Raw genomic sequence first — 12,891 nt, 5'->3', positions numbered from 1 at the left:
CTCCCAAGCCACTCCAGCAGTGCAGGCTGAGCCTTTGGGGTCGGGTTATGATGCTGCCTTTCAGCAGACCAGAACAAGCTGAACCCAGGCTCCCCACAGCCCAGCCCAGCTGAAATCCAGGCTCTGTGCCTGAGGCCCCGCTGCCCTGCATCCCAGGAGCAGAGCAGGCAGCAAACACAGCTCCATGTGCTGGGGAGCAGGGCTGGAAGGATGAGGATGCTCACTGTCTAATGGCTTCTTTCTCTCTCTCTCCCTTTGTGTCTCTCCCCGTGCCGTGCACAGAAAGCTGACCTGGCTGTTGCTCCTCTCACCATCACCCACGTACGGGAAAAAGCGATAGACTTCTCCAAGCCCTTTATGACCCTGGGGGTCAGCATTCTGTACCGGAAGCCCAACGGGACCAACCCCAGTGTGTTTTCCTTCCTCAACCCTTTGTCTCCTGATATTTGGATGTACATTCTCCTCGCCTACCTGGGGGTCAGCTGCGTGCTCTTTGTCATAGCCAGGTAAGGGGATGCCCACAGGGCCCCGCTGCTCCCCACACCCCGCAGAGTTCTGCAGGGATCCGACTGCACCACAGGAGCCACGATGTTAATCCTGTTTCATTAATGAGATTACCCCTGGCCCATGACCCGTTGCTCCACTCCACTCCTGCCCTTCCCACAGAGGGAGATCCCAGCATCAGCTGCAGCACAGGGTCTTAGGGCATCCGTGGCTCTGCAGAGTGCAGATGGCATTGTGCTCAGCTGTGGCACTGCTCTGTGTTAAACCAAAACGGGCCCAACTTTTATCTTCCCTGTAGTGACCCTACTCTGTGCATTCCAATCAGTGCCTCCCCTCCTGCACAGCCCACTTCCAGCAAGGGCACAGCCAGCCCCACAGCCTTCCCAATGGCAAAAGAACGGAGAGCGCATTGCTACGGACCCGACAATGTGTCTGTTTACAGAAATTAATATGCATCTAATTAACATGTTTAAAACCTCTATATTTAAAAGCAGCAGAATTTGCATACATTTGCATGTGTTATTAATTTCACAGCGTCTTTGATGAGATTCACAGTCCAGGGCTCCTCTGAGTACATGATGCCACCTCCTCAAAGCAGAACAAAGCCTTTGCTTGCTGTTGGCCATATCCCTGGCCCTGTACACTCCTTAGGTGCTCAGATATGTGGGGTGAGGCCCAGAGAAGCCTGCTGCACACCTCTAGCCATGCAGCAGTGCTTCAGGAGCCCCTGCTTCCCCCCAGGGCTGTGCCTCCCCACAGCACAATGTAGGAGGCAGCCCCTGCCTCAGCCTCTGCCATCCATCAGGCAGTCAGAGCAGAGATTAAACATGAAACTGCAGTAACTAGAACCGATTAACCCTCGTGTTCCAACAAATCTGCAATTTTCAACCTCCCTCAGGTCCTTGGAGGCTTTTAGAGATGATTTCCTAAGTTTACTGTGTAATATCCTAATTACACATCACAGCAGTTGTCAGAGGAATCCCTGCCTGGCAGACAGCACCAGCGCTCCCCAGCCCACCTTGGGGGCAAAGCTTCTCCACCCCTGACCCCCCACTGCAGGGGCCTCACGTCCCCTGATGGCACCAGAGGTCCCCAGGGCTGCAGGCTGTAAGGGAAGCATTCTCCCTCCCTGTCCTTGCAATGCACCTCTGCCATGTGGCAGAGCCCTGGGCCAGGGCAGAAGGCACTGAGCCCCCAGTGCTGGTACTCTCAGCAGGCAGGTGTTCACCCGGGTACAGAGAACCCTGGTAATTACAGGAAGGAGAAATACTGCGATGATTAATGGAATTTCTTCACTTTATGTCTCTGTCAGCCATGCAGAGCACAGCTAGATGGACTCTGCTGCCGTAACGTCTTTGGCTCGAATGCCATCAATTATAGGGATGCTCGCACAGCTTGGAATTAGAATTCAAATACAGTTTTAACTGTTATGAGTTTATTTCTCCCTACTCATCTGAGTACCAAACCCAGCTCAGAGGACTCAGATTCTTCTTCCAAAGCGTGTTTGTTGTGCACTCTGCAACCACACAAGGCACTGCAGTACAGGACAGTGCTGGCAGCCCCTGACCCCCACAGCCCCCACTTGTGTTGAGACTCAGCACTGCTCAGCCCCACTGCACAGCACTGTGTGGGCTACACAGGGGCTGAAACACAGACCTACAAACAGCTTCTTCTCCATCAGTTCTGTTCCTGATGCTCCTTCTGCCTTCAGACTCTCTTAAGAACATCAAGCATTCCACGTAGCTAAGGTTCTGCAGGAACGACAGAGAGTTAAGAGCTTTCATGGGGGAAATATGGGATGTATTTATCACACTCAGAGGCAACACAGCCAATATCTGCTTTTGACCCTGGCCAGGCCTTTCAGATTCCAACCTCCGGAGAAAAAAACACTCAGCATCACAAAGCCTGAACTCAGAGCTGTGAGCTCCAAACCAGGCACCAGGGTCATGTGCTGCTGTTACAGCCATAGGTCAGTGCCGCTCGCAGCCAACCCAGGGACTGCTCAGAGGCAGGGAACGATGGACGTGATCCTCTGCCCCTTTAATCAGCCTTTCTGCTCCCAGCCCTGGAGAACCACAATGCCAACAGCTCCGTGGCATCTCCTGTGAGGGGACACAGTGTGGGGTCACAGCCACCACCCATCACTTCTAGCGCAGCAGGGTGGGGATCAACACTCATCTTAATTGCAATCAAGACCGGGTGATTCATGGGAGATTTCTCTGGAGATGCAATTTAGACTCAGAAGCATTTCGTGTTAGATCTCACCTTTAACTAAGCCTTCTTTGAAATGCTCCCCCGCCAAAAAGAGACAAGAAAGTAATCAGAGGTTTTGATGAAATATTTCTCAGTCCCTGTTCTGCACCTGAGGAAGAGGGATGCTGGGCCACGGCACATCCCAAGCAGCCCAGATTGCATCTGCATGGGGTCACCAAGCAGTGCTCACTGCTTCCTTCCTTACCCACCCCTTCTTTTAATGGTCCTGCTGCTTTTCAAGCACCGAAGGCGGTCGCTGCTTTGCAATTTTCTGAATATTTCCCTGTAATCTGAACAGCATCGGTAGGTTCTCACTCAGAGACCTTGAAGTTCTGCAGCGTGCCAACCTGCCAGGCTCATTTGATCTCAGCAATTCCTTTCTGTCTAACTGCCCACCACGGGCAGCCTGAGAAATTTTCCATCCAGCCCCAAACTCCACCTCTACCCCACAGCTGGGGCTCAGGCAGCATCGCTCACACAGCACACACTGACAGCAGGTTGAACAGATGAGGCAGAGCGCAGCTCAGCCCAGTGTTTGCTTTTCCTCTCTGATTTTCTCACATTTCACCACTCAGAGGGAGGGGGGTGGTGGGGGCTCCAAGGATCCCCTGCACAGCTCCATCCTGCACTGTAGAGTTTGGGCTCTGTGAGAGGTGCTTGCAGCAAGCAGAGGTTGGGGCAGCTCCTTGAATCGTGAGCTCTTTGTGTTGGGACAGAGCTGTTCTGTGCTCTGAGCACATCCCCCTCCATGCCTGTGGACACGAGAAGCAAAGCACCAAACCTCCAGCACATCCAACATGGGTTATGGGGGAACACTGCCCAGCGTGAGCTGCAGGCTGGGCTCCACCATGGGGTTGCTGCAAAGCTATAGGGATTTCAGAAGGAGATGATAATTAATGCCTGGTTCAAGAACAATTATGTCAATTATGGTTTTAATTTAATCTCTGCAACATCTGGGACTCTAAAATAATGTAAATATTTGTAAAATGTAAAAAATGTAAGCTCTATAGACTTCAGCATCCCTCCTATGGGGCATCCACCCCAGCTCCTCGCTAACAGAGACAGATCCTATGGACTGCTCCTGGGCAGGATGTGTGCAGAGATGACTGAATTCCTTCTGTTTTGCCCGTGAATAGAGGGCTGTCCATGGAGATTCCCCCTGGAGAAGGAGTGCTCTCCTGTGTGCCCACAGTGAGCACTGACACACAGAATTGCTGCTTGTGGGGTTGTGAGGAGCTCCACTGGGTGCAATCCCACAGGCACGAGCAGAGTCCCCTGCACCAGAGCCACCTGCAGGATCAGCGCTGCACCTCTGCTCGGAGGCACAGGATCCCAGCTGCTCCCACATCTGTCACGTCCCATCTCTGCAGCAGTGTGGGACAGAGAGCCTCACAGCCACGCTGCTTACTGCCCAAAACCTGGCACTGAATTTGCCTTTTTCTTTTAAGGAGCTGCAAGGGCAAATGGAGCAGCAGCCCCGCGCAGCACCGGCTGTGCATGGCCTGTATTCTGTGCCACATCCCAGCTCATGAGCTCCTGCTCTGCGTCCCCACAGGTTCAGCCCATACGAGTGGTACGATGCACATCCCTGCAACCCCGGCTCGGACATCGTGGAGAACAACTTCACCCTGTTCAACAGCTTCTGGTTCGGGATGGGCGCGCTGATGCAGCAAGGTACAGAGCTCCCTGCTGCTTCTCCCACACCGCGGCTTTTCAGACGTACGGCTTCATTTCTATGTGACAGGAACAAGACAGCATCGCTGTGTCTGTCAGATCCAAGCAGACACCACAAAGGGACACTGCCAGCCCCGGGGCACAGCTGTCAGGGGATGGGGAGTGGGGCTGCTCTGATCAGGCATAGCCCACAATGGGGTTCCTACATCCGTGTGCCCACAGAGCCCCCAGATTTCTGCTGGGTGAGAGCAGCACTGAGCATCTCAGCCTTTTTTTTTTCCCCCTTTTTTTGGGCGCTGGCTCAAAGCCCATCCCATGAGCTCACCCTGCAGGGCACAGCCAGCTCACATGTGTCCTGCTAACAGTAATTACTCTTAATGACACGTGCAGATCTTGGAAGGAGCAGCTCCAGAGCAGCTATTGGGAATCGCAGTGCAGGTTGTGCAGGGGCAGTGCCACACACAGCAGCAGCCCTCCAGCTCTGTTAGTTCAGCCATGTGTTTAAATATGTTATCTCAGATCTATTGCAGAAGACAGAGCTTTGTGCACTCTGATCTGTCCCTGTTTCCATCCCTGTGTGGTCATTCTGTGCACTGGGAAATGGCTGAGAGCCCTTTGGAGCACTCCCAGAGCTGCTGGTGTGGGTTACCAGCGTGGCAGGGAGCTTAGAAACGGGCACAGATAGGATTACAGCTGTATCTATGGATGCAACAGAGCAAAAAGAATGTATAGAGATGGAATGAATAGAGTAAATCCATTAGGAAGACAGCACGGAGCGAGCTTGTGAGCAGTGCTGAATGAGGAGCAAAATACAGCTGTGGTCTAATTGCAGAAAATCCAGGAATAGGAATCAGTGGAAAACATCAAACACCCTTCCCATTTTATTTATCCCACAGTGGTGGTGGCAGCCAGCGAGCGGCAGACCCACAGCACTGCCCCACAGCAGTGGGGCTCCTGCCCATACCTGCCTCCAATGGGCAGCAGCTGCAGATACATGAAAAGAGCTGTATTCTTTTCAACTCAATCCCACATCTAAGAAGAAAAACATTTCAAAGGTAGACTGATGTCACACTTCCCTGTGCATCAAAGGGCGAGGGATGGGATGGAGAGGAGAGGCGTCTTGAGAAGAACTGAAGCAAACTGGAAACCCAATGCTTTGCTTCCCTGCGCCTCTTCGCTGCGCTCAGGCAGGAGAAAAGCTGCACTCCACACCAGGCTTTGATGCTGCTGCACAAAATTGCTCTGCAAAGCCAAAATTGCTCTTTGTTGCAAATTCCAGGTTGGTTGTATCCTCCAAATGCAGCTGTTTCAAACCCAGAGCTCTTTCCTGGCTCTAAAAGGTGTCTTGGGTGATTACAAAAATAGCACAGCCCATTTAGTCCTTCATGTTTGCTCAGTAAAAGTCATTCCAGTCCTGTTACGCCTTTCATGCAGCAGCATCTCCAGCTCCCCTACTTCTAACCACCATTCAAAGCACCGGACCCTGATAGTTCCTTCCTCTCAGTGTTTGATTTCTCTTTTTAAACCTTGTGTATTTGAACACACTCCCTGGAGTGAGCGCTTTGAAAAGTGATCCGTATAAAAGCAAAGCACTCTTTAAATGGCAGAACAAAACACTCATCAAAGTTCATCAGTGCCTTGCTATTCAAATCTCATAAAAGCTGCCTCGTTAATTACTTCGGTTTGAATGTTTCCTGTAAATTGTGCACTGTACCCAAGGTCAGCAAGAAAGGGGCAGAGGGACCCACTGATCTCCTCGCATGCATCTGGATGACGTGCCTCAGAAGCAGCCGGCTTTAATTGCGTAGCTGTTACAGATTGACAGTGAAACCCAATCCTTGCTGTATATGTACGTATACACGTGGATGATGGATATAAAACAGGTCCCTTCTCTGGTCCCATCCCCCCCTGCCCCCTCCCCCAGGCTCTGAGCTGATGCCCAAGGCTCTCTCCACGCGGATCATCGGTGGCATCTGGTGGTTCTTCACCCTCATCATCATCTCGTCCTACACGGCCAACCTCGCCGCCTTCCTGACGGTGGAGAGGATGGAATCCCCCATTGACTCAGCAGACGACCTGGCAAAGCAAACCAAAATCGAGTATGGGGCTGTGAAGGACGGCGCAACCATGACCTTCTTCAAGGTGAGACCCGGCTCGGGATGCTGCCCCCCTCTCCAGCAGGTTGTTCCTGCCTGCCATCTTCATTAAGACATTAACCCTGTCGCTTTAGCTTACCTAGATTCACATCATGGCTAAATCCTTCTCTCCCAGTTGCTAATTGAAGTTGCAATTATGAAATTGCAGCAATGGGGGCTGTACCCAGCACAGGCTTAGATGCTCCAACCTACAGCAAAGAGGATGGATGCTCCTTACACTAAAGCCTACAGAAAACTCCTTCATTCCCTAAGAATCCCCATTTCCACACTTCCCCCACTGTTGTTCCTCCATCCTGGGTCACACTGCTCTGTGTGCAGCCAAAATGCCCCTCCTGCCCCATGGTGCCCCTGCTCACGTTACCTCCTGAAGCCCCATGCATGGCAATGCCACCAAGGCTTCAGAATCAAGTCACGTTTATTTCTGCTGCTTAAAACATAATTTCAGAAGTTAGCCAACACTGCGGAGAGGGTGCCAAGAGCATTCATATTTCACTGCTGCCTCAAAAATGGAAAGAAACCCAGAGACTTAAAAAGACCTTTGGAACCGCAGCTGGCCTTTAAAAACACACTTTTAGAAAAGAGCAAGAGAATAAAGGAATCGAAATGAGGGGTGATTAACCTAAGCAATGAGCATCCCAGCTTGGAGAGGAATTTAAATTTAATGGTGACCTTAAAAAGCTGTCTTGCAAGAAAAGGCCACGGCAGAACACAGAGGCATGCTTTATTCTCAGTGCCAAGTGCACGAGGGGATCCTTGCACACCACCACGTGTGCCTTGCACAACTGATATTCAGCTTACATGCAGTGCTTGTGTTGAATATGCAAAGGTTTTCCTGGGCAGTATGCATTCAATACTCCCCTTAAATCATGGAAGCAGGGTTCTGTCTCCTTGCAAATGCTCAGTCTGTGTGTGGTGGGGGTCTTTTAGGGTCTCTGATGGTCAGCAGTAGGATTCCTCACCATGGCTGCTGGCTGAACCTGGAGCAGCACAGTGCTGCCTCCTGAAGGAGCAGCCACTGGGAGACGCAGCCTTTTACTGGGGCGTTTTAACTACTCCTTCCAATAAGAGTTTTATATGGAAATAAAAGGAAACTATCTTTTTTTTTAAACCAAGGACACAGCATCTTTATAGCTTCCTATCATTATGCATCAGAATCATTCTCTGGGCTTCTAATGGGCACTTGGCACAGCTCGGTGCTGCAGCACATTTCCCTTTCCCTGCGTTGTGCCGTTGCTGTTTGGAGATGAATGCCAGCACTGCCCTCTGACACACAGGCACAGCACAGGGGATGCTGCACCCACTCAGCCCTCACGCATGGGCAGCTGGCAGAGCTGTTTGCTGCCCACCCTGAGACCCCCACAACCCCCCCATAGACCGCAGCACTGAGAGCTTCCCGACTGCATCAGCAGACTGCGACTTCATGAGAAGAACCTTGGAGCAGCTATTTATTTCCCGGCGATGCAGATTGAGTTACAGGAGTAAACAGATCAATTAATTTGGGAGCAGCATCTCGCTTTCATTGCGGATCATGCCAGGAATCCTTCATATCGTACAGGAGATGCTGTCTCGCTCTGAACAAACGTGGGGCTTAATGTGAGGGTGTGTGGATGTGTGTACACATACATTCACTTGTGCAGAAATGTTAAATCCTCCAGAGTAAGTATCTTCAGTTGGGGAAAATCAATTTATTTTTTCATACAGGCTGGAATTGAAAATCGTCAGCCTGAAAGTTACTTTCTTGCCAATTTCACTGATAAAAAAGCATATATGTCTTGGCAAGATGCCTCATATTGCCTCCTCTAAACTATTCCATTAATTTATTTGGGTGACTGCTCTTGAAGCATTGGTTATTAAAGGCAGCTCCTGAGCTGTGACTCTAAAGAATGAGCTCAGAGGCATCGAGTTCCTGCACTCCCTGCACACAGTGGGGCTGCTGCCCACTTCTGCATGCCCCTCACTCAGCTCCAGGGCAGGGGCTGCTTGCCACCATAGCATGCCTTGGGCTGGAAAGGACCCCAAGGGTCAGCAAGTTCCATCCAACCTGGTCTTGAACACCTCCAGGAGCTGTATTCACATCCCACAACGTGTACACAATCCATTTACTGCTAACGAATTACTGTGCATAACGAGGACGGGTTTGCTTATGGCAATGGTGTGCTCCCAGGGGACATCACCCACATCCCATAGACGGATGAGGCCCCTCTAAGTGCTCTGTGAGGTGTGAGCTGCAGCTCCCCATTCCTCCTGCAACGCCTGATTGATGGCTGCTCTCACCATGACTGACAATCACTTCTAAATTGGACTTCTAACAAATAGCCAGCTCTATCAAACCGCTGGTGCTGCACTGAGAATTACAGCTGCCGAATTTTCGCTTGGAGAGGGACTGCTCTTATCTCCTGTTAGCCGAGTTAAAGAAACTAACTGGAAATAAATTCCCCGTGGGGAGGTGGAGGGCTGCAGACTGCAGAGCTCAGCCAAAGCAGAGCTGTGCCGAGCTGCACCAAGCTATGCTGAGCTGTGCTGAGCTGCCTTTGCAACCACAGCTCACCCCAGGGCTCTGTTTGGGGAGGACGAGGCCTCAGCAGCTTGTTGGGCAGACACAAGGCTGGGGCTGCAGCGAACAGGAAGGTCTGCAGCCCAGGACTCCGTGCTGGAGACATGCAGCATCCATCCTGCTATTTCCACACAATGAAGTCCCTGAGCAGGTCAAAAGAAGGGATTTAAGAAGAGCAGAGAAGAGAAAAGTGGGTTTTTTTTTCTGTTCCAAGCAGTCCTGTCTCATGTAATTTAAGCTGCCTGAAGAGCTACAATGCCTCATGCAAGTCCTATTAGCTTCACTAAATGCAGCCTATTGATTTTTTGCCAGTTTATTTTGCTCTGCGCTTTAAACTGGGAGAACACTGATGTTGTTTAAGAGCCCTGTGTCAACACCCAAGGAGCATTAAATGCAGGAAGAGAAAGAGCAAAAGGGAGAGCCAGTGAACCCAGAGGCCTCTGATCTGAACTATATAAATGTTAAACAAGTCGTTATCGGCAACTCGAGTGCGCTGTTCATTTCAATTACCCATCGTAATGCACAGATATTTAATAATCCTTTTGGAGGCGACATTTCTTGCTGCTCTTTGAGGCTTGATAGATGCCACAAATCTAGCTCACGGGCACTGGACCGGATTTTCAGGCGAGGGAGATTATCCTGCCTCCTGAATGCAGCTCGCTCCTGCACCGCAGGTTCATCAGCGGATTATAACGAGTGTGAATTCTAATTGACATCAGCGAGCCCGTGGCTGTTCCAGCAGGGATGAGCCCATGGGTCAGCAGCAGAGGAATGGCCTCTGTCACCACGTGGCACTGCTGGGGTGCTGGATGGGTGAGCACAGCCACAAACCCACGTGCTGAATAAAGGAGGCGGACAGGCAAAGCGTCCGAAATATCAATCATAAAGAGGGACTGCCTGGCTTAGCTCATTTTCCCCTATATAAATACATGGATAGCAGCAGCCAGAACCGTGTGCAGGATGAGCCTTGTGCCTGTCCCCAGCACAGCAGCCAACCAAGAGCGTGGTCACAGACAAAGGCTGTATTTAAGATGTTATGGAAAGACCAAAAAGAGCCACACTTCTTCTCACCAACACATTTCCTAGAAGAAAAACATGTCTGTACAGAGAGCAAGCTAGACAGCATGCTCCTCCTTTCTAACAGAACGCCTGCTGCTCGTGGAAGAATACCAGAGCCTATTTTTAACCATAAGACAATCTTCTCGAATATTTCCAAGCCTCTGTTTATGTGGGTACATTAAATTTGTTTGGCAGTTGCACGTACCTCAGAGGAGACGTTTCCTTGTGGTGCTTGGGGAAAGACAGAAATACAACAGAGCATGTGAGAGAGAGAGAGAAAAACAGATCCTCCAAAACATTCTCTGTCTTCTCTCACTGTCATTTTCTTTTTTTTTTTTAACTGTAAAAATGCAATTTTTTTCTTTTCCCCAGCAAATAGAACATTAATTCTTATTTTGGTATCATTTTCCCAGAAATCCAAAATTTCGACCTTCGAAAAAATGTGGGCTTTCATGAGCAGCAAACCCACAGCTCTCGTTAAGAACAACGAGGAAGGAATCCAGCGGACCCTGACGGCTGATTACGCCCTGCTGATGGAATCCACCACCATCGAGTACATCACCCAGAGGAACTGCAACCTCACCCAGGTCGGGGGGCTCATCGACTCCAAAGGCTACGGGATTGGGACCCCCATGGGTAAGTGGCTGTAGGGACACAATCCTCTGCCAACAGCCGATTTCCAAACACCAAAGTTCATACGGACCACCTTCCAAAAGAGAGATCTGGAGGTCCTGGTCATCCCCACTTTGTGCTGTTTGCCCCCAGGCTCACCGTACCGGGACAAGATCACCATCGCCATCCTGCAGCTGCAGGAGGAGGACAAGCTGCACGTCATGAAGGAGAAGTGGTGGCGGGGGAACGGCTGCCCTGAGGATGAGAACAAGGAGGCCAGTGCCCTGGGCATCCAGAACATTGGTGGCATTTTCATCGTGCTGGCAGCAGGTTTGGTGCTGTCGGTCTTTGTGGCCATGGTGGAGTTCATCTACAAGCTGCGGAAGACGGCGGAACGTGAGCAGGTACCAATCCCACACTTCCCTGCTAGCCCTGGGCTGAGGATTTCCCTTTCCTGAGCCCCCTGCATAGGGCAGAGCCACAGCACCCCTAGGTGCCCTCCCTGTGCTCCCTGCCCGTCCCATCCTGTGCACAATGAGAGCCCATGGCATTGAAAGGCAGCCTGTAGGAATGTCCTTCCTGCGTGCTGCGGTGCTGCAATGGGAAATGCATCCACAGCAAAACCATGGCAAAGCACTCAGCCTGTGTGTCAGGGCAGACAGGTGCAGACACTGCTCACTGGCAAGTGCAGCAGGACTCTGCCTCTCTGATGCATAACCCTACCAGCCCCCACCAGCATCACACAAACCCTCCAGAGCTCTGTCTTCCTGCAGGAGTTAGCACACACAAGGTATAACCTTACCAAAGCAGAGAGAGTCAACCCCAAAGCTTGCACACAGCTCAAGTCCCACTGAGCACAGCTGATCATAGAATCACAAAGTCACTGAGGTCAGAAAAGCCCTCTCAGCCCCCAAGCAACCCCAGCCCGCACCCCCCATGCCCACAATGTCCCTCAGCGCCACATCCCCACAGCTCTGAACACCTCCATGGATGGTGACGCCAGCACTCCCTGTGCAGTCTGTGCCAGTGCATCACTGCTCTTTGGAGAAGAAATCTCACCTAATATCCAACCTGATGCCTTCAGCACGGCCCAAACCTCTGCTGCTGCAGAGATGAGCTCCAAAACTGCAGGCACGGGGTGGTAACGATGCGTTCTGTGCCTCCTCTCCGCAGCGCTCCTTCTGCAGCGCGGTGGCCGATGAGATCCGGCTGTCACTCACCTGCCAGCGCCGGGTCAAGCACAAACCACCCCCACCCGTCATGGTGAAGGCAGATGCTGTGATCAACATGCACACCTTCAACGACCGCCGGCTGCCAGGGAAGGACAGCATGAGCTGCAACACCGGCCTGACGCCTGTGTTCCCATAGGCAGCAGAAACTGGGGGCGGGAGGGAAGGATGTGCAAAGGATTTGCTCCGAAGTGGGGGAAGAAAGGATTTGGAAAAAAAAAAAAAAACAAGAGGGAAAAAAGAAAGAAAGACAGAAAAAATGCAGGAGAAAAAAAAAAAAAAAAAAAAAAAAAAAAAGCTTGGTTTGGTTCATTTCGAGAACAAGGCCTTTCGACACAGCTGCATCCATCACCGGCGCAGAAGCAGCAACGTCAAAGCACAGACTGCACTGTGGGTCTCGGGGCTTTTCTGTTTTGTTTTTTCTTGTTTTTCATTCCTCATTTTTTTACAGCTTTGCTCCCTGGCCTCGTGCAGCCCAACGCCCCACCAGAGTCTGATGTTTACACACCGAGAACACGCGGAGGCACAACTGAATTGAGCCAAACTGAGCCCCAGCGGGCAGCGAGGAGCCCCCGAGCACAGCTCCTCCAGCATGGCAATAAAGGGACATGTTGTCCATCGGGTGTGCATGGCACACCTGGGAGAAAGGGGCAGGAGAAGCCTCCGGACGCACTGCAGCTGCTGGCATGGAGGAGGCACCCCAGCAGCCATTGGTGGAGCAGAGGCAGCCCAGCAAGCTGGAACGGAACTGCAGCCAGGCGGGAAGGGGCTGACATGGTGTGTGTGGGGACTGCAAAGAACTGCTGCCAACCTGGGGCTGCCCCAACGCCCCACACCACACAGCCCAGTT

The 12,891-nt window shown here is 51.5% G+C and overlaps 1 protein-coding gene across 1 annotated transcript in view; it reads left to right on the top strand.

Moving 5' to 3' along the window:
- GRIK3 (glutamate ionotropic receptor kainate type subunit 3) overlaps nt 1-12,200 on the top strand; it is a 68,897-nt gene extending 56,697 nt beyond the window's left edge. Inside the window, exons 11-16 of the mRNA XM_042833909.1 lie at nt 283-506; nt 4,313-4,431; nt 6,356-6,573; nt 10,614-10,836; nt 10,966-11,216; nt 11,986-12,200. Coding sequence (XP_042689843.1) covers nt 283-506; nt 4,313-4,431; nt 6,356-6,573; nt 10,614-10,836; nt 10,966-11,216; nt 11,986-12,180 — 1,230 coding nt within the window. The 3' untranslated portion in view covers nt 12,181-12,200. The remainder of the gene's footprint in view (nt 1-282; nt 507-4,312; nt 4,432-6,355; nt 6,574-10,613; nt 10,837-10,965; nt 11,217-11,985) is intronic.
- The last annotated feature ends 691 nt before the right edge of the window (nt 12,201-12,891 follow it).

The sequence above is a fragment of the Centrocercus urophasianus genome, unplaced genomic scaffold (assembly GCF_019232065.1).
Source record: "Centrocercus urophasianus isolate 14NV4802_14NV808 unplaced genomic scaffold, USGS_Curo_1.0 seq_43, whole genome shotgun sequence".
NCBI classification, from domain to species: Eukaryota; Metazoa; Chordata; class Aves; order Galliformes; family Phasianidae; genus Centrocercus; species Centrocercus urophasianus.
The sequence above is the reverse complement of the archived record's forward strand: the minus strand, read 5'-3'. Positions and strand labels throughout refer to the sequence as shown.